Here is a 24,486-nt window from a genome sequence, read left to right as displayed (position 1 = left end):
ATCAGGAATGTTTCCCTGAGGAATACTAATTCAAGGCCAGGTCTGTTTTGGAACAGAGCCAACGAAACCACTGAAGCAAAAAAAAAGAAACGGCTGAAAATCCTATTTTTGGCAGTTTGTTAATGCTGTTTCTCTGAGAAATAGCCAAAACAAAAACAGTAAAATCAACTACCTAACCATGTCTGGTTCTTAAAAACACCAAGAAATGCATTTATGCATCGACACTTCAACTTTTATTCTCGCTCTTGTTCAGAACATGCTGGTTACTGTCTAAAGGCTGGGAAGGATTTTGAAAAATACTTCCGGAAAAGTTGATTTCTCCAAATAAAGGGCTGTGGTAGAAATGGTAAAAGCAGAAGAATTTAATCAAGTATTAGGTTCTGTATGAATTTAATTCATCAGGGATAAGTTATCATTCGGCATAAATATGCAACACATTAATTATACAATTCAGTTTCCTTAAAAAAGTGCTCTTACATGTTATGCTGATAGGAATCAACTGCTTTAATATAACCACCCTGGTACTGTGATTCTGACTGGGTGCTCTTGGGCGGGCAAGTAACATTTTCATGATGCAATTCTTTTTTAAAATTGTGCTCGCGGCTCTGTAACCTCCTCTTTAATGATGCCCTACGTGCTCTAAGAAATGTGGTCACGTTTCACCTGAAACTGTCTCACCATCTGTTCTGTTTGCAGTCGGATGACACAAAGCTTTTTACGAGCAATAAAATTTCCATTATGCGCCAGGAAATCAAAGATATTTGGGATGACCGTACGGTGAGATAAACTTGACTGTGAGCTAATTGTCTGGCTCCAGCCTGGCTTGATCTGTTCACAGGAAGAAGTGTTGGTGGATTCAAAAGGCTGTTAATTACATCAAGCACGAGTCAAGAGGAGTTTGCTTAAAACATGCTTTGATTCACCAATTCAGTGTTTGCTGCAATCCCTGAAAGAAAATGGGGAAGGGGTTTTGTTCAAATTATTTCTTAGTTTAAAGCTGACTTGGTGTCCTAGCTGAATTCATGCTTATGCAGCTTTTGTGCTATGCCATTCATGTAGAAAAACTTCCAAAAGCCCTTCACAGAAATGTAATCATAAACAAAATTGAATGCTGAGCCAGCAGCATTATACAGAAAGGGTGACCAAAAAAATTGGTCACAGGGAGGTTTTAAAGAGCCTCTTTAAGAAGGGGATGCAGGGTTGAGATGGAGAAGCATGGGGCCTCAGGGAGAGAATTGCAGAGCCTGGAGCCTTGAGGCTGAAGACACGACCAACAGTGCCAGTGCTTTTTTTGGGGGGAAGAAGGAGGCAAGGACAGATCAGTGGGCGCAGGAGCCAGGGAGAGGATAATCAAAGCCTTCAGGTGGTCGCATTTACTTATTTACTCCTCATTTACTCATTGGACGAAGGAGCAGCGAGTGCTCTGAAAGCTACTGGCTTTTGCTACCAAATAAACCTGTTGGACTTTAACCTAGTGTTGTGAGACTTCTTACTGTGTTTACCCCATTCCAACGCCAGCATCTCCACACCTGTGTCAGGAGAACAGTCAGAAATCTGTTCTCATACCTTGTTCTTATTACAGAGGTGAGGGCAGTTTATTAGAACTGGTTCTGGCGTTTTCCTCATGAACTATAAGAAAACTCATGTGCTTTCTCCTAATTGAGTGACAATAACCAGTAATTTGCCATTTTTGGGGTCAGAAGTATTGATTTGGATCCTATTCATTTAAATGGAAGAATGCCTTTACCAGCAGTCATTCAGCACTTGATGGTAAAAGACAAAAATGCTAAAGACATAATGCACTAGATACCTACATTTTTTATGGATCTTGCAAACCCGGAGCTGGATTCCCTTGTTTTTAGCAATGAGCCTCTATCCACTCTTTTTTTATTTGGAGTAATGGCAGCATCTGCCCAACCATTATACCACACAGCCCAAACAAGAAGCCAAAAACAATTCCACATGCTTTGCATATTCACCCATGTCTAATTTCACCCTGAATGAATCTTTGTTTGAACATTGAAAGTTTCATTAGTGTCACAAGTAGGCTTACATTAACACCAGAATGAAGTTACTGTGAAAATCCCCTAGTTGCCACAGTGCAGCGCCTGTTCAGGTACACTGAGGAAGAATTTAGCATGGCCAATGCACATATCCAGCATGTCCTTCCGATTGCGAGAGGAAACCACAGCAGCCGGTGAAAGCCCACACAGACATGGGGAGAACATGCAGATTCCACACAGTGACCCAAGGTGGGAATTGAACATGGGTCCCTGGTTCAGAGTGCTAACCACTATGCCGCTGCGCTATGTGGGCCAGGCTGGGCCTGTTATTTTTAAATCTGTTAGTCTATTTGATTAAGGAATGTACGTTTATGCACACTAAAACATGTTGTTGACCCAGCATCAATAGCTTTCTCAAATAAAAAGGGAAGAGCTCTTGTATGCGTGTAGCACACACACACACACGCTCACGCACATAAGCAGCTACTGTATTTGTGTGCACTGAAACTCTACTGGAATTTAGCCTCATTCTCAAGTAGGCCACCATGGAGTTATGTCAGATGACAAGTATAAATCAGGGAAGATGTCACAAAGTGGTTGTTGTAGCAGCGCTTTTCCAAGGTCAACTGCTAACGGTTCATTCGTTCGTCAGTATCATCATCTTCCCAGAAGATTGACTGTCATGGATCTTCACCACTGTCTGTGCTGTGCTGCCCTTACACATTCCACATAAGTCAACTGCACCTAGTCCACTATATCAGTCATCCACTTTTGCCTCTGCTTCCCTCTGCTATGCTTTCCATCAATCTCGCCTGCCAATAACTGTCTCTATCGAGCTTCTGCTCTAATGATATAGCTGAAGTATTGTATCTGTCTCTGATATTATACAGTATTTTCCTCTTTTTCTCCAGGCATTTCCAGCACTTTCTCATTAGTCTTTTAGTCTCTGCAGAGACACATGGAATACCCTTCTCTATGCTGACACCTCGGTTGCACTTAGCTTATTACTGTATCTTTCTTTGTTGTTCTGTCTCTGTGACATATAACATGGAGGACAAAATGTAGAAGCTCAGCTTTCTTTTCTTAAAAGTCAGGTTCAGTTTATTTGACAATAAAATGTCCTTTATTCTGACAAAACTGGTCTTGGCTACCTTCAAATCTCATTCAGATCTCATAACCACAGCTCCCAACATCTGTGATAATCTGCAGAAGGTACGTGAACCTTTTCATTTGTTATAGCACTTACAATAAAAATGTTTTTATCCTATGTTTAAGCTCTTTCTTTTTGTATCAATGCATTAATTTACTTACAAACAGTCCTCTCTATGTGTAACAATGCACAATGATTGACACTTTTTTGTCAGCAACATTTGCAGAGTGGAATGCAAGCATCACACACACACACCTCCCACCTCCACACCGTGCCCCCTGCAAACCAGGCAAATTTTGCAAACATAGAACAAAGAAGCACACTGGGTTACTCAGCACCTGTGGAGAGCTTTTTAAGTGTGACTGATGAATGATACCGCATTAAATTTCAGTGTGCCTGTTCTAATGCTGACTGACTGACTATGTTTTTCTCACATTGTCTATATTTGTAATCAATAACAGTTTGGCTTTCCTAATAGTAAACCCGAGTATTAGCATTTTAGCAGCTATATAGAGTCTGCCTATTTGATATCTTATGTCAATTTTCTCTGTCCTTTAGAAGGAGCTGGCCATCTTGAAAGTGATTTTATGCTAAATATATGGGGCTATTGTAGTACAAGTTGCAAGTAAATGATCTGTGTTCCAATGACATTGTGTATTGTTACCCATTATGTTAGGAATTGCTGTTCATATAATGGAATGTTCCTCTGGTCATCGCTTTTACTTGCAGCTGTTTTAAGACGCAAATCTCAGACGTATGACTAACTTCCTTCCCTAACTCTTATCACCTTCACTTCTCCTGATGCACATGGATAGAATCATACAGCTGTACCACACAGAAGGAAGCCATTCAGCCTATCACAGATGGTCATGTTGACTATTTCAAAGAACTACCCGATTAATTTTACACCGCTGATTTTTCTGCATGGCCGTGCAAGATTTACCTTTCCAAGTGTTTATCCAATTCCCCTTTGAAAGTTACTATTGAATCAGCTTCAATCAACCTGTGACCCGGGGCTTAAAACAGAAGCTCGCCTTAAAACATTACCTCGCCTCTCAAACGTTTGCCCCATCTCTGCCCCCTGCTGCTGCTATGGCAATGTTGAAATAAATGTATCTGTGATTGCAGGCAATGAGCATTAGTCTTGACTGTGGCTGTTTTCCACAAACTGCCATGGTGGGTGGGGAAGGTCCATGCAGGATAGTAGAAGCAAAGTGATTTCACTGACCTCTATAGTGTTGGTGCTAGTGCTTAAGTTGACCAAATTAAAATGGTGTCTCTGTTGCTATTAGAGGAGCAGGCCTGTGCCAAAGTGACCAATGCCCAATTATCTGGTCTGTTTGTGACCAAAAAGCCAACAATGTGCAGTAAAACACTGGGCAGACACTAAGCACCTGTAGCAATTTACATGGTTATGGACTCAAAGCTATAGCTAGGAGTGACTTTCAGTTCTAACCTTTAACAATGCACATTTAAATGCAGCCAAATCATATTTTGTAAACCATCTCCATCCTGTAATCATTTCAAGATTTAGTTATTAATTACAATTAAGATTTTTAATTAGGATGCAGAGATATTGATTATAAAAGTATGGGTAAACATTATGAGTTGAACTTGCTGCCATTTTCTAGTTTGTTGCAAAGATTCTGTAAGTCCGTATGTCACCTATTTAACATTATCAAAATGGTAAATACAATAGAGAAGTAAATATAACCTTTGCTTCAGGATGAAAAGCACATATCCAGTAGCAGCTAAAGTTTAACTACAGGAAGTGGAAACAGGAGGTTGATTGAAAATGGTTTGGCCATTTCACTTTGTACCCACTCTCCAGAATTATCTTTATATAATTAGGTTTACTCCATACTCCATATACTCCAATACTGTTGTGACTTTACTACTGGTTTCTCTATTAGCTGGCTGGAAGGTAGAATTTCACAAAATTCAATACTGGAAATTGGAACACTTATCCTATTGTAAGAAATAAATTTGACTTTACTAATTTCTTTAAAACCTGCCAGAAAACTAAATTTATCCCTGTTGCCACAATCACTGAAAATGTGCTTCAGCAAAAAGTAAATTTTGCACATTTCTGGAATCATATTAATCCAAACACTTTGGATTATTTTTGGGGTGGCATAGTGGCACAGTGGTTAGCACTGCTGCCTCTATCGCGCCAGGGATCCAGGTTCACTTCCAGCCTTGGGTCACTGTCGGTGTGGAGTGTGCACATTCGCCTCATGGGTTTACTCTGGCTTCCTCCCACAGTCCAAATATGTGCGGGTCAGGTCAGGCATTTAGAGAAGCAAGGACCGATTAGGGACAGTCAGCATGGCTTTCTGAGTGGAAAATCATTTGTCACAAATTTGATTGAGTTTTTGAAGGGGTAACCAAGGAGGGCAGTGTAGTTGATGTCGTCTACATGGACTTTAGCAAGGCCTTTGATAAGGTACCATATGGTAGGTTGTTGCATAAGATCAGTTTGTTTTAGCTAAGTGCGAGGAAGTAGATCAAACCAGGGCAGGACTTACTCAGTTAATGGTAGGGCACTGGGTAGAGTTATAGAACAAAGAGATCTAGGAGTACATATTCATAGCTCCTTGAAAGTGGAGTCACAGGTGGACAGGGTGGTAAAAGAAGGCATTCAGCATGCTTGGTTTCATTCATCAGAGCATTGAATACAGGAGTTGGGATGTCTTGTTGAAGTTGAACAAGACATTGGTAAGACTACACTTGGAATACTGTGTACAGTTCTTGTCACCCTATTATAGAAAGGATATTATTAAACTAGAAAGAGTGCAGAAAAGATTTACGAGGATACTACCAGGACTTGATGGCTTGAGGTATAAGGAGAGGCTGGATAGTCTGGGACTTTTTCCCTGGAGCATAGGAGGCTTAAGGATGATCTTATAGAGGTCTGTAAAATAATGAGGGGCATCGATCAGCTAGATAGTTAATACCTTTTCCCAAAGGTGGGGGAGCCTAAGACTAGAGGGCATAGGTTTACTTTGAGAGGGGAGAGATACAAGAAGTGTCCAGAGGGGCAGTTTTTTCACACAGAGGGTGGTGAGTGTCTGGAACAAGTTGCCAGAGGTGGTAGTAGAGGCAGGTACAATTTTGTCTTTTGAAAAGCATTTGGACAGTTATATGAGTAAGATGGCTATCGAGGATACGGGCCAAATGTGGGCAACTGGGCCTAGCTTAGTCATTAAAAACAAAGGGGAGACATGGACAAGTTGAAACGAAGGGCCTGTTTCCATGCTGTAAACCTCTATGACTCTAGTGGCCATAATAAATTGCCCCTTAATGTCAGGGGGAACCAGGACAGTAAATATGTGGGGTTATGGGGATAGGACAGTGCCTTGGTAGGATTGCTATCAGTGCAGGCTCAGTGGGCCAAACGGCCTCTTTCCAACACTGTAGATTGTATGAAAAAACTGCTGTAGAAATGAGGGGATGGAGAGAAGAAAGAAATTTAATGTTCAATGACTTGAGAACAATTTTACTGGAAGACAGTGACACTAATAACATTTTTCTGCTGTGGGGGATTCATCCTGGAATTCCAAACAAAGAACAAAGAATATTACAGCACAGGAACAGGCCCTTCGGCGCTCCACGCCTGCACTGACCACGCTGCCTGACTTAACTAAAACCCCCTACCTTTCCAGGGACCATATCCCTCTATTCCCATCCTATTCATGTACTTGTCAAGACGCCCCTTAAAAGTCATACCGCATTCCACGACCTCCCCCGGCAACGAGTTCCAGGCACCCACTACTCTCTGAGTAAAAAATCTGCCTCTTACATCTCCTTTAAACCTTGCCCCTCACATCTTAAACCTATGCCCCCTAGTAATTTACACTTCCACCCTAGGAGAAAGCTTCTGACTATTCACTCTGTCCATGCCTCACATGATCTTGTAGACTTCTATCAGGTCGCCCCTCAACCTCTGTCGCTCCAGTGAGAACAAATTGAGAGAACAACGTTATTGTGAGTCTTATATTTTTGTGAGGCTTTTTTTCAGATAAAGCCATTCCCATGCTATCCCACCAAATGTCAGACTCCTATTTATTGACTACAGATCAGACTTCAACACCATTATTCCCACAAAACTCATCTCCAAACTCCGTGGCCTGGGCCTCGGCACCTCCCTCTGCGACTGGATCCTGAACTTCCTAACTCACAGACCACAATCAGTAAGAATAGGCTAAAACACCTCCTCCATGATCATCCTCAACATCAGTGCCCCACAAGGCTGTGTTCTCAGCCCCCTACTATACTCATTATACACCTATGATGATGTGGCTAAATTCCCCTCCTATTTGATTTTCAAGTTTGCTGATGACACCGCCGTAGTGGGTTAGATCTTAAACAATATCGAGGCAGAGTGCAGGAATGAGATAGAGAATCTGGTGAACTGGTGAGGCAACAATAATCTCTCCCTCAACGTCAACAAAACAAAGAGATTGTCATTGTCTTCAGGAAGCATAAAGGAGAACATACACCTGTCTACATCAACGGGGACGAAGTAGAAAGGGTTGAGAGCTTCAAATTTTTACACGTCCAGATCACCAACAACATGTCCTCGTCCCCCCTTGCTGACACTATAGTTAAGAAAGCCCACCAACACCATACTTTCTTAGAAGACTAAGAAAATTTGGCATGTCAGCTATGACTCTCACCAACTTTTACAGATGCATCACAGAAAACATTCTTTCTGATTGTATGACAGCTTGTTATGGCTCCTGCTCTGCCTAAGCCTGCAAGGAACTACAAAAGGTCAAGAATGTAGCCCATCCACCACGCAAACCAGCCTCCCATCCTTCGACTCTGTCTATACTTCCCGCTGCCTTGGCAAAGCAGCCAGCATAATTAAGAACCCAACTCACCCCGGACATTCTCTTTTCCACCTCCTTCCTTCGGGAAAAAGATACAAAAGTCTGAGGTCACAAATCAGCCGATTCAAGAACAGCTTCTTCCCTGTTGCTGTCAGACTTTTGAATGGACTTACCTTGCATTAAGTTGATCTTTCTCTACACCCTAGCTTATGACTGTAACACTACATTCTGCACTCTCTCGTTTCCTTCTCTATGAACGGTTTTGTCTGTATAGCTCGCAAGAAACAATACTTTTCACTGTATGCTAATACATGAGACAATAATAAATCAAGTATGTGGATCTGATTCCATGTTTCTATGTCACAATGCCTTAAAGATAATTATTTTCAATTTTACTTCATCTTGAGTTAATTCTATCACCTTAAACACATTACTAAAACAATGTGATTCTTCATCAGTATGTACATTTATTTCAATTTCTAAGTAAATGATAGATTGTGCAGAAAATCAAATCTCTCATGTGCACCCACAAAATGTTTTGTCTCAAGGACTATCCTCCAATGGCATACTAGAAAGTACCATTGGAAAAGCAGCCAGCATAATTAAGGACCCCACACACCCAGGACATTCTCTCTTCCACTTTCTTCTATCGGGAAAAAAGTACAAAAGTCCAAGATCATGTACCAGTTGACTCAAGAAAAGCTTCTTCCCTGCTGTCATCAGACTTTTGAATGGATCTACCTTGCTTTAAGTTGATCTTTCTTTGCACCCTAGCTATGACTGTAACATGATGTTTGTACTCTCTCCTTTCCTTCTCAATGTATGGTATGCTTTGTATAGCATGCAAGAAACAATACCTTTCACTGTACACTAATACATGTGACAATAATAAATCAAATTAAAAAATGGAAGCAAATGGAAAGTGGAAGCTGCACTTGAAGGTTCAAATCCATGGGACTCGATCATTAATGTGAAAGTACTTTTAATTTGTTCAATCCCAGTTGATGGGTCTGAAGTAAATCCAAACATATTATCAACATGTTATCTACAATGCATGATGTGACAATCAGCACAACATTAATTCGCAGATGCTGCACAAAACTTGAGTATTTAGAGCCAGTAACACTTTGCATTTTATTTACTGCGTAAACGGATGTCAACGGTGTTTCTGTTGGCTGGGAAAAGTCTCCTGCTTATGCCAAGGATACTGTTCGGAGGCAGGAGGTGGAGAAAAAAGTTATCACAATCTAGTTCAGAAACTCCATGGAACTCGCTCCACACTCACCAATGCAAACTTTCCACAGCACCCCCCCCCCCCCACCCCCACACCTACTCAGCCCCTAATTTGCTTGCAGTTTGGGGGTGAACAATCAAAGGGAGTTCAAGAAAACATAACGTACGTGCAAGAGCATTTTGCAATTCTGGTTTGTTATCTGTAGTTGTTTACATTCATGCAGAGCTAATACGTTGGAGTTATATTTCCAGCTCTGTATTGTTTTTGAGTGTTTGCAAGTGCCCATGCTGAAGCTGACCAACTTGCTTTTGCCAAACAGTAAAAGGTAAAAATGTAAAGTTTATATATTAATCACAAGTAAGATTTACATTAACATTGCAATTAAGTTACTGTGAAATTCCCCTAGCCGCCACACTCTACCACCTGTTCAGGTCAATGCACATAACCAGCATGTCTTTCAGACTGTATGAGGAAACCAAAGCACCTGGACAAAACCATGCAGACATGGGGAGAATGTGCAAATTCCACACAGACAGTGACCCAAGCCAGAAATCAAACCCAGGTCCCTGGCGCTGTGAGGCAGCAATGTTAACCATGGTGCCACCCACTGAAATGAGGCCAGGTGATCCATATTTCATTACAATTGCAGTTACATTGACATTATTGTGAAGTCGAAGCAATGCGGAACTGCTTCCTCAAGGTCACTTACTCTAATTTGCATTCAGTCACACCCAATTATACTACAGATTTGTGATATGTGTGAAGTTAAAACAGCCTCACATCTCACCGAAGGTTTGTGAGCTGTACTTTATTAATTCCATGCATGATGGTGTAGCTCACTGAGGTGCTGGAGGACATTCACTCCCATCCATACTAAGAAATAATTCACTTTGTTAAAACCAGTTATCATTGACAAATGAAATTACTTTATTGGGCTCATTTGCTGGGGACAGACAATGGGAATTATTTAGATTTTTAAATGCATCTTGCTCTATGATGATTTACAAAATAGAAGAAGAACAAACTTTCAGGAACTAGTACATCACAGCACCAGGGACCGGGGGGGGGGGGGGGGGGGCGTGTGTGCCAACAATCAGGGCATGGGGGTGGGGTGAGTGGGTCTGTGATGCGGGGATGGCCAGTGATCGAACTGGCCAATAACTGGGAGACTGGCAGTGTGGGGCTACTGTGCTTGCGCTGATCTCGGTGCTGACAGATCACTGCATGCGTAGTGGCCCACTCAGCACTCCACTGCCAGCCTCTTCAGTGGGAATAGGTCCCACCCTTTGATTTTTAATGATATACACACTTGTGACCTCTGCAGGGCACTGAGTATGGGAGGCTTCTCTGAACTCCCACTGAAAAAGACAGCATTAATTACTCCAGTTTCCAAGCAAATTTGGGGCTCAGTATTCTTTTGGGAGAATTTCGGCCTTGAATTGTCATAATATTGTTCTCAGGACGTGTGAAAGCACTTCACAGAAGAATATTACTGTATACCAAATATAGTCATTCTTTTGATGCTTTTCATTCAGTTTGGCTCTCCTGAGACTCTAAGCTACCTTCTGGGATTTACAATATAAAACTAAGTCCTGTCACCAACATGAAGAAGCTGGCTGATGGCTTCTTATCTGCCAGAATCTGACCTGAAAGACAGTATAAAAAGAATTCATGTTTCTTCCTATTTTTTATTTGAAAATACATTCTTGGCATGGCTCTGAAGTCAGCTGTTGATGGCCATACCAGACCCTGACTTAGTTTGAGGTCAGCTTGACTGGAAAAATCATGAACTTCTTTCTCTCAAACTCCATCAAAAGTCTGTTGAAACAATTCCCTGGCCACATGTTCATAAATGTGAAAGTTTAATAAAGTGCTTCTCCAATATTCTGCAGAGGCCTTGAAACACGCTATCCAAGAGATGTTTGAGGGGAGACAATGGCCTATTGGTATTATCGCCAGCCTATTAATCCAGAAACTCAGCTGTTCTGGCAACCCGGGTTCGAATCCCACCACGGCAGATTGTAGAATTTGAATTCAAAAAAAGATATCTGGAATTAAGAATTTGCTGATGACCGTGAAACCACTGTCGATTGTTGGAAAAACCCATCGGGTTCACAAATGCTCTTTAGGGAAGGAAACCTGCCATCCTTACCTGGTCTGGCCTACCAGTGACTCCAGAGCCACAGCAACATGGTTGATTCTCAACTGCCCTTCAAGGGTAAGTAGGGATGGATAGTAAATGCTGGCCAGCTAGTGACACCTATGTCCCACGAATGAATGAGAAAAAAGGAGAGGAAAGAGAAATAAGCCAGGGCCCAAATTGTTCAGCGAGGTAATTCTGCACTGGGGTTTTGATGGTGTCTCAGCATATTTCAAATTTCAGCCCTGTTACTTCCTTTACTGATTACAGTATGCAGTCATAATATTGTAGTAAGTCAAAGCAACAGAAACCTGACTTTTTTTTACATCAAATATCAAAAGAAAGCAAAATCTGCAATGAGCACAATAGTGAGCAGGGTGACACTGTAATTAGCACTGCTGCCTCACAGCACCAGGGACCCAGATTTAATTCCGGCCTCACGCCACTGTTTGTGTGGAGTTTGCACGTTCTCCCCGTGTCTGCATGGGTTTCCTCCGGATGCTCCAGTTTCCTCCTACATTCCAAAGACGTGCAGATTAGGTGGACTGGCCATGCTAAATTAACACTCAGACCAGAATGTTACTGGCCTACCTGCCCTGATTACAGGGATGGGTGAGGCTCAGAGAACGGCATTCTCCATTGGCCTCGGGTGGGATTGTACGAGCCTTAGGCAGACATCCCATAAAATTCTGCCCTTAGTGTCAAGGGGATTAGCAAGGTAAATGTGCAGGGTTGTGGGAATCGGGTCTGTGTGTGATTGTGGTCAGTGTAGACCCAATGGGCTGAACGGCCTCCTGTACTGTAGTGATTCTATGATCTATTCTACGATTAATTAAAATGCAATTGTTTCAAATATCAAGTCGGCAACGCTCTTATTGGAAGGGTAGTTTTCAAAGTCTTTGTACGTCTAGACTACAATCAAAATCTTTCCCCTACCACACATCTTAGAGAAATGGAGGCTCCGGGGTATTTGCTCACTAATCACTATCAGCTGATTTTTACTTGCAACTCATTACTGAGGCCAAATGATTAAAACAGTCTTCACTTCATTGCCAGAATGGCAGATGGGCAGCTTCCTGCAGAGTTATGTTCGTTTCAATGATGTAATGCCTATATATCTTTGAAAATAACCTATCCGGAATATCTGACTTTCTGCTGATTTCTCCACCACAAAAATACTGCCATGTTTCTTTAAAAAAGAAGATAATCTGTTCATGTACAGTTGTATTTTTTAAAGTAATCTGTGTTTTAAATATAATTGTCTGTATTCTGTAAGAGGTAAACCACATCTAGTAACTGCAGCAGTCTAGACAGCGTACAATCAATAAAAAATTGATACTTGCATTACTGATCTTGCATGAAAAGCCACACTCCCAGGACATGCTTTGGAACTAGTATTTAAAATGACTGCATTGCTTCGAATTGTTTTCTCTCCATAGCAGGAAACGCATGGAGGGTGAGAAATAATTGAAGCATTTCACAAATAAGCAGATGGGGATATCTTCACAGTGTTGGTCCTTGTTCAAGTGAGGAATGGAACCAATTCTAACAGTTTAATCTATAATTGTGGAATTCAAACATGATTGGAACAGTTAATCAACATGACTTTATCCAAGCACAGTAAGCACAAGACTGGCTCGGCAAGCTCCACCCAACATGGAGCTTGAATCAGAGGTCACCTGAAACATTCTCCTAAAGAGGCATGCCCCAACATACATAACACTGGCCAATGACAGGCTGCCTCCACCACCGTGAAACACGTGGCAGGAAATGCGCGGAAAATCCCACCCATTGTGTCAGTCGTGGCTCTTTGCTGCATGCAGGGGTCAGACATAATTCTGCTCAGTTCTCAAATAAATCACTTATAAAATTGACTCGCATCAGGAGGCTGGGGTTTGACGCTGCCCTTTGCATCTCAGACCTGAGTTCAAATAAAACTCATGCTGATGAGTTCCAGTTCTTCATTGGTAATTGGCCAGCGTGGAACGAATGCTGGAAACTTAGTAAGCTAAACAGTGCAAAACCTCTTCCTGATTGCCAATCTCACCAGTTATACCATAGGAAGGTTGATGTGGGGAATAGGGAAAGATATTACAGTGGCCTAGAAGGAGCTGCTCCTCTGTGGTACAAATATTGATGAAACAGTAATGGATGAGCATTACTCTATGCCTGGCTGTGTTCTAACTGAGCTGTGAGTGTTGGATGCTGCCCAGAGGGTACTGAAATGGGATGCATTCCATGCCACAATACCCTCACCTTGATGAAAAATTTGAAAGGACGGGCAGAATTTTCCCATCCCACCCGCCACAGGAATTGTAGCAGATGGGACAGAAAATTTAGCAGACCACGCAATCTCCTGCCTTGGGGTGAGCGTGGCTGGAAAATGCCGCCCAAAGAGTTATCTCCATCAGGTGGCCTCGGACACTGTGCAAGTTTCCTGCTAATAGTACTCAGAAGACCTAACTAACAATGTTTAAAACGTCAAAAGAATTAGCAGCAATTGCAGGACTTATGTTGTAATCTCACACTCTTACCTGCCTGGTTGGTTGTGACAGTGACCAAGACAGACTGGTCATGGTTGGGATTCAGGTCTGTGACTCCATTTACTGCAAAGACTTCAAAGGTGTAATTGGTGTGTGCCTGAAGATCAGTGATGGAGACCTTGGTGTTCTTCAAGCCCGTCTGCTGGGGGACAAAATGAATCCCATTCCCACATGGATGGCAGCGGCTGAGGTCGTTGTTGCATTTCTTACAGATCACATTGTAGGTAACATCATGCCTGCCGCCAGTGTTCTGGGGAGGACTCCACTCCAGGATCACAGACGTCTCATTGATGTTGGAAATCAGGTTCAACGGAGCAGAGGGTGGTCCTGGTTAGAGTGGAGAAATCCGGTGAATGACAACTTTATTGTGTTTGAAAAATTTGATACCATATTCAATCCACTTAATCCTTTTTAAGGCATCTTAAGGGCATTTGTTGAAAATAAATCACTGTCAAATATTTTAAAACATAATAGACATGAAGCTTTTTTTTATCATCTTGGTTGCTGTACTTCCTTCCAGTTCATTCATATTAACCTAGTTATCTTGGATTTCTAATACTTTATGTAATGGCCAAGGGCAAAAAGCAAGCAAAAACATAAAGCTGCCACGAGATGCTAACAGATACTGAATATAATCTGTTTCAGTGATAATAGCAAAACTGATGATGTTCTGCGGTGCAGCCTTACTGAACACTGTCAAAATTAACTATTTCTGTTTTGCCTGTCTTTGCCGTCTCCTACACAAAAGTGCAGCATAAATTACTGCAGATCAATCTTTGTTCAGACGCAACAATTGACTGCACTTGTAAACCTTTCCTTTGCACTCTTGAATGGTAAGCAATAAAAACACTTTTAAGATGCTCAGCGCACAAGAGCAAGGATCGTGCTTTCAAAACAATAATCAGGAATAAACCTGCAGTGGCAAGATTGGGAGGGAATATTTCTAGTTTATTAGAAGGTCATTTTGTGGATTGGACTTTTCAAACTGCATCACAACAGAATGCTCTTGTGTTCACGTGGGAAAATGTCCCGCACTGAATAAGAGCTTTTTGGAAGCAAAAGTCAATAATTATTATGTGGGACAGGGCACGACAGTGTCTAAACAGGGAACCAGTGAGGCGTAAAACTGGGAAGCAGCTGCTTGTAAGAGTTGAGGAGCAGCACACCAAAGAAGAGAAACATGGTTACACAACAAAGTGGAAGGATGAAGCTGAGCAAAAGGAAAAGCAGCATTGTGCACCAGCTTATAGCGAAGAGGGTAGCCATTTCTAATCCAGCTAGAGCTGCAAGCTCTGCGCAGTTACAACCATCCCATTATTAATTCAGTTAAGTTTATAAATAGCAATTAAATTCCCATTCTGCTGTTCCTGCGCAGGGAAATTGTTTAATATTAATTAAAGCGACCATGTTGATGTTTCTGACATGCCTTTCGGCTACTTTATTAAGGCTCTGGAAAAGCATAGTTTGCATTATAATTAACTTTGAAACGCCATTACCCAATCTCGTTAGCAGACTAGGAACACTTTACAGTGGGACCATGCAGTTAGTGTTGAACATTTTTTGGAAATGAAATGTAGTTAATGCAATATGTAACATAAGATTTAAAAAAACCAGTAGGAACCTCTTGGACTACTTTAAGTGACATGGGGTTAATGCTCCACTGTACTGTAATTATATTTTGTTCCAATCTACATGTACGAGCCTCACTATGAAAACATATCCTTTCAGACAGTACCCTTATAATTTTTGTTTCACCAGAAGAAATCGATACTGGTAACATGCAGTTTGTGTATTCAGATTTCTTGGCTTTGCACTTGGTCCTGAGACTGCTGGGAACTAGGTTCAAAGGGCAAAGATCGGTGGCTTTGCTGTGTTTTGACTGCTGATATTGATCCTTAGCAAGGGGGAAATTAAAGATAATTAAAATGGAATGATTTTAGAAGGAAATGGTTCCGCAAGTATATATTTTTCACTAGTACTAACACAACTTGTTACAGGACAATAACAAACATTAAAAAAAGCAGGTTGAAGATGACTCCTGCCATCTTGAGGATTTATTTTCTTCTAGACACTATTTTTATTACACTAATGTTTTATGTTTATTTTAAATGGATTAATAGCTATGTTAAAACATATAAACATGAATTTAACAAAAATGCATTAACCAGTATTGCAAAAACAGTACAACATTGAAATAAAGTCCACTGATTTACTTTTGAGTCAATAGGGTTACTGTTTGCAAAGATAACATCTACCAGGAATCAATCCAAATTTGATACAGTCCAGCAATTTGTAAAAATAAGGTTGAATATGGCTCCCTGCTGGTTAACAGAAAGAAAGAACTTGCATTTATATAGTGCCTTTCACAACTTCGAGGGTAACGCAAAGTTCTGTATAGCCAACTGAGTATTTTTGAAATGTAGTTACTGTTAGAAACGCAGCAGCCAATTTAACAGATAAATACTCCGATACACATTAAATTGAGTTCAAGATTCAGCCCCTATTGGGCAGAATTGTGTCAGTGACTGACAGCAAAACTGGAAGTGGAAATGCTTGCACTTTCTTGCTCTTTCCCATTTCCCACATGATTACAATTAAAATCCGAAGTGCCAGCAATGTAGATGTGCAATTCTGCGGCGTGGGTGCTTTCCAGTGGTGAAACCCACTGACAGTGCAGCAGCTATGGTTAAGCTATTAAAGAGTTTCCTGGATAAATAGGGAGACTTTGCATCACGGCCAAAGCCTTCCTGCCCAACTCCATCTAATATCAAAATTGAAAGCACAAAGGGTGTTTTTCAAAATTAAATGTCACATTACATTTGTTTCACTTTATTCGTGCATGCATCATTATTTGTTGGGACTTAAAGAGCAAAATATACTGGTATCAGTGCATGGTTGGCATGCATAGATGGTTACAGGGGATTTTGGGACACTTACTTTATTTTGTTTTTTTTTGTTCACTCTTTATTGTATGTTCATGTCCAATATTGTACTTGCTACTCTGTGGGACATGGCCAAATTTGCAGGCTCAGCCAGCCCTCCTTTCTATCCATTGTAAGAGAGATTGTTTGAGATCAGTCTCAGGAGGGACAACTGAAATGTGGTAGGCGAACTCAAATCCTGGTAAGAACTCTGCCGGCCAACACCTCAAAATGGATCTGGATAGTGCTAACATCTTCCTTAGGCCTCTCATTTTCTGACCATGACTGATTGTTGCCTCACTCAAACCCCAACACACCCAGGACACCAGGTTCTTCCCACTTCACTCCTCTATCCCCTTGATCCCACCCTCTGTCCTTTCTTGGGTTCCTCTTCCATCTTCAGGTCTCTTTTCTATTCCTCCAGGCCCTCAACCCCACCCCCTGTGCCGCTCACCCTTACTGATCCCAAGCTCCATGCAAGCTACCATTCTCCTGCTCCTCTCCCTTGTACTACGGAGTTAAATATGGAAAAGCGCTGGGCTGACACACAGCTGCACAAAGCCAACTGATGCACACCACCTTTAAACAAATGTGAACCAGTTGACATGAGATTCTCATTCACCAAGAATGTAATTTTGAATTGTTTTAAGCAAATAGCATGCAAATCCATTAGAAATATGGACTCACCACAAGCTGGCGCATGGCGTAACAAAACACAAACTTTATCTCTACATCTCAACCTGCTATCAGGAAACTGAGATTTTGCATCCTGCCTAATTAAATTTTCATTTTTCCTCTCTTGCAGGCTGCATTAAAACCTTCTTATTGAGCCCTAGATAAGGTTAAGTCAGTTGCATCCAGCTGAACTAATGATAGGATGTTACAATTGGACTTGATACTCCTGGCTTTGGGTAAGGAACATTGTGACTTCTGTGCTGGGATGGACATTTTGTGATGTCAGAGCCTATAAATGTCCTCATGGCTAAACTGTTGACCAACACTTAATTTCCCAGAACGTTGAACATGGTCAAGGTACCAGAGGGCTGTCTTTACATATGGAACACCTCGACTGAGTCACAGTCTATGGCAAAATAATGGAAAAAGTGATGTGTGGATGATGAGGCATTCAAAAAAAGGAAGAAAATAATAACATTATGCAAATCGTAATATTTCACATCTGCTCCATGCTTTATCTGTGGAAGCTATTTGTATAGAGAAGAAAGTGGTTCCAGCACTGGAGATGAGTTCTAAGTATTTTGTATGAGATGAGAAAAATTTCAATCAAGAAGAAAGTTTCTTTATTTATATGTCTCAAGACTGTTCTTGAAAAGCTTAGCTCTCCAGCTTGATTTTTGAGGAGATTTGACGAATGATGCCAGAATCTCTTTAATTTCATCATTTCCAGCCAACACCATACATAAACACTACCATGGACTAACATGGTGAATAAAATCAACCGCTAAACATTGTCAACTCAGTGAAGCAGAAAGGCACATTTCTGTGAAAATTAATGGCGGTAAACAAGAGAAATAAGTTATTTCAATATTGTTAAATGATTGTTTTGGGGTCTGTTTTTGCTTCTTTCCTGACGGATCCACATATCACCAGCATTAATAGATTTCTTTCAACAGATATGGAAAGTGTTTAGTTTGCTGGAGGCCAGTTTATTCAAATGGTGGTGCTCAGATTACATTATCTGTTAGCAAAAGTTTCTGTGGCATTCTGCACCATTTATCATTCAACATGAGAAACAGATTTACATTTAGTGCTTCTTTCCAATTTCAGGCTGGAAAAGGGTAATAAATTTCTTTCCAAATTTCTGTTGACAAACATTTTGGGAATAAGGTCCAGTAGCCCACTTAGTAACAATAAAACTGGCTTTCAGCATGTCGTTTTTTTTTAACCACATATGTCACTATTTTGAACAATCTTACAGCAGAATTATTAGACAAAGTTCAAGAAGTGAGTTCTAGAGGGCAGGGCATAAGTGCCTGACAGAAAGGTCAGTGATGATAGAAAGTATAATCCAAAACACAAAGGGTACAAGCAAGATTGCAAACAATAAACTCCTGTAACAGGCAGCATTCAGAAATGGTCTTCCTTGAGAGCAAAATTTAGTTAATAAAATTGGGGATTGGGGGGTGGATTATCAGAAAAAGGGGTTAAACATCAATGAAATAGGGTCTATATTATAGCCAAAAAGCCTGAGGCAAGTGTAAGAAAGTATTGTCAAAAAGTAATCAGCCTTTGTAATATGTCAGATTATTGTTGTGTGGAAAATATTTTGGAAACATTTGCTATGATTTAGACTAAAGGATTGGGCATATCATCTATCCAGCACTTCACAAAATCCATGTTCACTAACCATCTTCGTCTTCACAAAACCCATCTTCATCTTCATAAAAAAACCATCTTCACAAAAGCCATCTACCTTTTCAAAAAACTCATCTTTTGTTTCACAAAACCCATCTTCATCCTCACAAAACCCATTGGTTTTAATCCATCTTCTCCATCACAAAAACTGACTATTTACAGCTTCATAATACTGTATATTTTTTATTACCCCCTGCTGCAACTCACCTTCATCCCTTTATCGTCTCCAAACTCTTATAGCTTATCTTGTAGAAGGTTATACTCATCTATTAGACTAGTTTTCATTGATTGACATTGGTCTCAGATGTAGTTGAACAGGCTGTCAATATTTTCTCTCTGGGTCTACATATTAAGAAAAGTAATGTGGAGTAAATACTGTAAAGCTTCTAGCAGTGTAATCTGTAGCTCACTAACAGAATCCATTGAATCCCTACAGAGTAGTAGGAAGCTATTTGGCCCATCAAGTCTGCACCCACTCTCCGAAAGAGCATCTTACCTAAGTCCCCTGACCCTATCCCCGTAACCCTGTGCACTAACCATGGCTAATTTACCTAAGCTGCAAATTGTTGGACGCTAGATAGTAATTTATTATGACCAACCCACCTAACCTGCATATCTTTTAGGTTAGCACTGCTGCCTCACAGCGCCAAGGGCCCGCGTTCAATTCCTGGCTTGGGTCACTCTCTGTATGGAGTTAGCATATTCTCCCTGTGTCTGAGTGGGTTTCTTCCGGGTGCTCCAGTTTCCTCCTGCAGTCCAAAGATGTGGGGATTAGATGGATGGGCCATGCTGAATTGCCCCTTAATGTCAGGGAGGCTAGCTAAGGTAAATGCATGGGGTTATGGGGATAGCGCCTGGATGGGATTGTGATTGGTGCAGACCTGATGGGCCAAATGGGGAGAGAATGCGCAATCTTCGCACAGACAGTGACCCAAGCCGGGTCACTGACACTGTGAGTAACAGTGCTAACCATTATGCCACTGTGCCACCTTACTTTAGTTGTTCAGAAAGTTGTATCTGCAGGTGTCAGATTAAGGAACATATGCAAATTCTACATATTGCAGAAAATAATTCTGTTTAATATTGAAGCAATGAATGTGATGCTTTTTTCTGAATGAAAAGTTGAAAGTGTATTTAAAATATAGCATTCCATTCTAAAGTTTGTTATGTATTTTGGCAACACATATCAAATCTATCGAATAGGTTGAAATTAATTCCACCTTATTCCAATATGACAACCATATTGATATTTCATTTTCTTGTTAAAATCAGAGTGTTTATATTTAATTACTGCATAAATTATTGTTCATTATTAGATCTAATACCCATTCGATGAGACTAATGAAGCAATCTGATGTACTGCAAAACTCTAGTTACTTAAACAACATTCTGACCATGCTCGAGTGAATTGGAAAATCTTAGTTTCATGGTTAATCCCCAAGCAATTTTCAATTAAGTCAAATTGATTTCAAATTTACAGTCCCTTTGGCACAGAAAGTGTATTGACATTGAATCATCTATCAGACGGTTTCCAGGTTAGCACTCTATCTTGGGCAACACTCAAACAGCAGCCCTCATTGATGTTCTTGGAGTTTCCAACAGCTAAAAATTCCATCTGAAGGGGCAGGAGGTCCATCAATCATAGAATACAGCTAAAGAATGCAATTTACAGATTTAACCCTGTCTGTCTCTTCTCCTGACAGAGTTCATCATCACCCTCCTACATATCTCAGCGTGTGTCCTTGACTCTTTCAGCTCTGGTTCACTGATGTCTTTCCCCATCCCTTTGCTTTACTCTGTGTGCCAAGTGCGACTGGTACTTTGGTGATGAACACAACAGGGATCCCAATAGGGATGATCTTTGAAAATGCATCACAGTGCAGCTTGCAGCTCCATCAACCAGTCACGAAAGCCAGAAGATTTGTTAACCACCATGACCTTGAACTCTGGAGCTCCTTTCTCTTAATAGTACTTTGCTACTTTCAAAGTCTTCTGAAAGAACCTCTTTCATCATTGCTCCTGGGCCATCTCCCGTGGTTCCTTTTCTACTACTAGTGCTCAGCGTCTGTTTCCCCCCACTTGCCTCTTTTCTTGAATTGAATGTGCGATTAAACACAATGCAGTTTACTTTGTTTACACATCGTTACTCTACCAACACGTAAATATCCACTGTGGACAGCTCATTTCAAACTAATACACACTCTGTCATGTTTTAAGTGAAAAATTGAATTAAATATGCCAGCAATCCCCTTTGTTTTCAAAAGGCGAAAATACATTCAGATTTAAATTCCATTAAAGCACAGCTATTCATTTTTTTAGATCTATAATGCACCAGAGCATACTTATATTAAAATTACTTAATTGTTGGAATCATAGGCAGAACGAGGGACTGAACCGCACTTTGAAAAATAATTGAGACAAAATATAAAATGAAAATGAGGCTCACTTGTACAAGGCATAGACAAGGGATCATCTTCAGCTCTGAAGTAACCCCTTTCACAAATGCAGTATGTGGAAGCTTCCTGGGTGGACGAGCTGTGCGGCGGACATTTTGAGCAGCTTGGATCTGTCGACAAGGCCTTGTAGTATCCAATTTTACAAGCTGGAAGAAAGAATGGAAGTGTCACTGTGTTATTTATATAGCTTTATGCAGAACCTTCTGGTAACATTTTTGAAGTCTCAATAGTGGGATAACACTTGACTTTTAATGGAAGAGAAATGGAGTGTTAATGTAAATAACCAGAGGAGTAAAGGGATGGATTTCAAAACATTTACATGCCATCAGTTTTTGTGTCTCAGATTTAATAGCCCTGCTGGTCTGAATGTCATCATTTTGTCATCACTAGACCATGTTTCACCTCAAACAGGCAGAGATTTGAATGAAAGTGAAAAGAGGGATTTAAAACATTTATGTCACCTGAAAGTTGTAAACTCGTCTGCTCTGGTTACCCATCCTTCCCACTAGTTACAAATCAAACCAGAGTTTTGATTGGTACAATAAATTTCTTCCGACTTCACAAAAAATCTGATTACGCAAAACAATCAATCTAACCTGGGCCTGGTTTCAAATCCATAACTGGTGTGAGTAAGATTTATGGGACCAGCATTGTTACATAGGGATGCAAGATGCTTTTGGCTATAGTTCAGCAGCTCCAAGATTGTGTTGAGAGAGAGAAAAAAAATCAAGAACCACAGAAAAGTACAAAGTATAAAGGTCAAAGCCTTCCCTCCACATCAAACAACGCTAACCTAAGCAATCCCAAAAACAAATAATGCAGCTCAAGTGGGCAAGGAAGGCTGTCAGATTAAACAAATGGAGAGTGTGAAGCACATTGTCCTGTTAGCACTGAGCATTCCAATGCACTGATTTTAACAGCTGTATTGAAACACTATAGTCACAGTTGCCCATACATTCCACATTTGGTTAATTTTCAAAAAAAAACGCAGAAGTGTAAGCTGATATAGTAAAATCTCCTGTGAAACATTTTAAATATGCATCAACTATTGCATCTGACTGTTAAACTACACCGACTAGACAGACTAAAGGCAAACTTCATTAGCTTTTTTCTATAGTAAAGTCTTGCTTGTTAGCAAGTTTAAACTTAACATTCAAAAGCATTTGCTATTGAACAAAAAGATCTTTGTTCTAATTTGCCAACTTCTAAATATTAAGAAGTATTTCCTTAATAAATAGAAATTAAGACAAGAAAATAAACTGAAAGTATGTTGGTGGAATCTGAAATCGAAAGTGCTGGGAGTACGTAACAGATCAGTCAGCATCCATGAAGAGACAAATATTTCTTGTCATTTGATCCTTCATCAGAACTATTTATACTTGGGGGCTGATGTGCAGTGTACTTCCAGTATTGTCTATATGAAATGTGCTTAGACTAACAGAAATACAAATTCTAATCTAAATGTCTGTTCTATCCATATTTTAATGATAATGAGAAAAGTGCACTAATTTATCATTTCAATAGGAACTGGCAGTAACCACAGAAGAAACAAGGCCAGACAATTTGTGACACTGTTGTTCAGAAACCGGATAGAAATCACAGAATTGGTACAGTGCAAAGGAGGCCATTCACCCATCATGTGTGCGCCAGCTCTCCAAATGTACAACTGACATTGTACCACTCTCCCACGTTCTCTCCATAACTCTGCACAGTCTTTCAGGTTGATTGGCCATGCTAAATTGACCCTAATATCAAGGAATTAGCAGGGTAAATATGAGATTAGGGACTAGAGTGGGATTGTGGTTGGTGCAGACTGGATGGACTGAATGGCCTGCTTCTGCACTGTAGGGATTCTATGAAATATGGATTCTATCCTGATCAGATATTCACAAGCGGGCCTTTTCTAGCATTAGTCACTCGATAATGATCAAGGTGTATCAAGGCCGATGTAAGATTACAACGTTACAAGCAATCAGTTATCTCAGCATTGTTAAGAACTTGAATCAAGGACCTTTATGGTCTGTCTAGTTTAAAACATTACCAAATAGGGCACATGCCCACCTGCCAAAACTGTTTAATGAGATTAAAATAAAGAAATTGAATGTTCAATTAAATGGCATATAAAGCACTAAATGCATTAAGTACATGGTAAGACAAACGTACTTCCTGGAATAACTGTTCAGGAATTTCATTAATAATTGTTTCATAATATACTGGGCGGAGTTGTTAATTACTATCTTCCTTTAGCAACTTTCAATTTAGGTAAGAAACAAGAAATGATTTCCCCCAGACACTGAAACTTTAAAAACAGTACCTTTGTTTTTCTTTAGATAAATATTACATCTCATGAGATGAATGTTGCAACTGCTTAACAGAGTAATCGAAAGCAGTAATCACTAATTATGCAACCTTGCAGTCGCCAGAGCAACAAACCCTTGACTTAAGCAGATAACAGGGTTACACCCCCGCCCTCTTCCAACAGCAGTAGTTTCACCACATCAGATAACTCAGCAATTTCAAGGAAACATCACATAGCATTGAAATAAAAACAGGACATGTTGGAAAAACTCAGCAGGTCCAGCAGCATCTGTGGAAAAAGAAACAGAGTTAACGTTTTGAGTCCAGTTCTTCGCACTGTTCCAAAGAAGAGTCCTATTGGACTCAAAACACTGGATGGAATCTTCTGCTCTCTTTGATGGCAAGTTTGGAAGGCGGAATGGCATGTAATTAGGTGACATATCTGAACTTCCCCACTGCCTTCCCACCTTTGACAGAGTTATGTTCTGGGTGCCCACTGTCAACTGCAGCCTTTAAATTGCTATTTTTTGACC

The 24,486-nt window shown here is 40.5% G+C and overlaps 1 protein-coding gene across 1 annotated transcript in view; it reads right to left on the bottom strand.

The window, feature by feature from the left end:
• LOC145340938 (ephrin type-A receptor 4-like) overlaps nt 1–24,486 on the bottom strand; it is a 123,837-nt gene that overhangs the window by 44,764 nt on the left and 54,587 nt on the right. The window contains exons 4-5 of the mRNA XM_080185541.1: nt 21,646–21,801; nt 13,897–14,232 (exon numbers count right to left, since the gene is read on the bottom strand). Of these exons, the coding sequence (XP_080041667.1) occupies nt 13,897–14,232; nt 21,646–21,801 (492 nt within the window). The remainder of the gene's footprint in view (nt 1–13,896; nt 14,233–21,645; nt 21,802–24,486) is intronic.

The sequence above is a fragment of the Carcharhinus amblyrhynchos genome, chromosome 3 (genome assembly GCF_965287045.1).
Source record: "Carcharhinus amblyrhynchos chromosome 3, sCarAmb.v2.hapA, whole genome shotgun sequence".
Lineage (NCBI taxonomy): Eukaryota > Metazoa > Chordata > Chondrichthyes > Carcharhiniformes > Carcharhinidae > Carcharhinus > Carcharhinus amblyrhynchos.
Note: the sequence above shows the minus strand (reverse complement) of the source record. Positions and strands in the feature narration are given on the sequence as shown.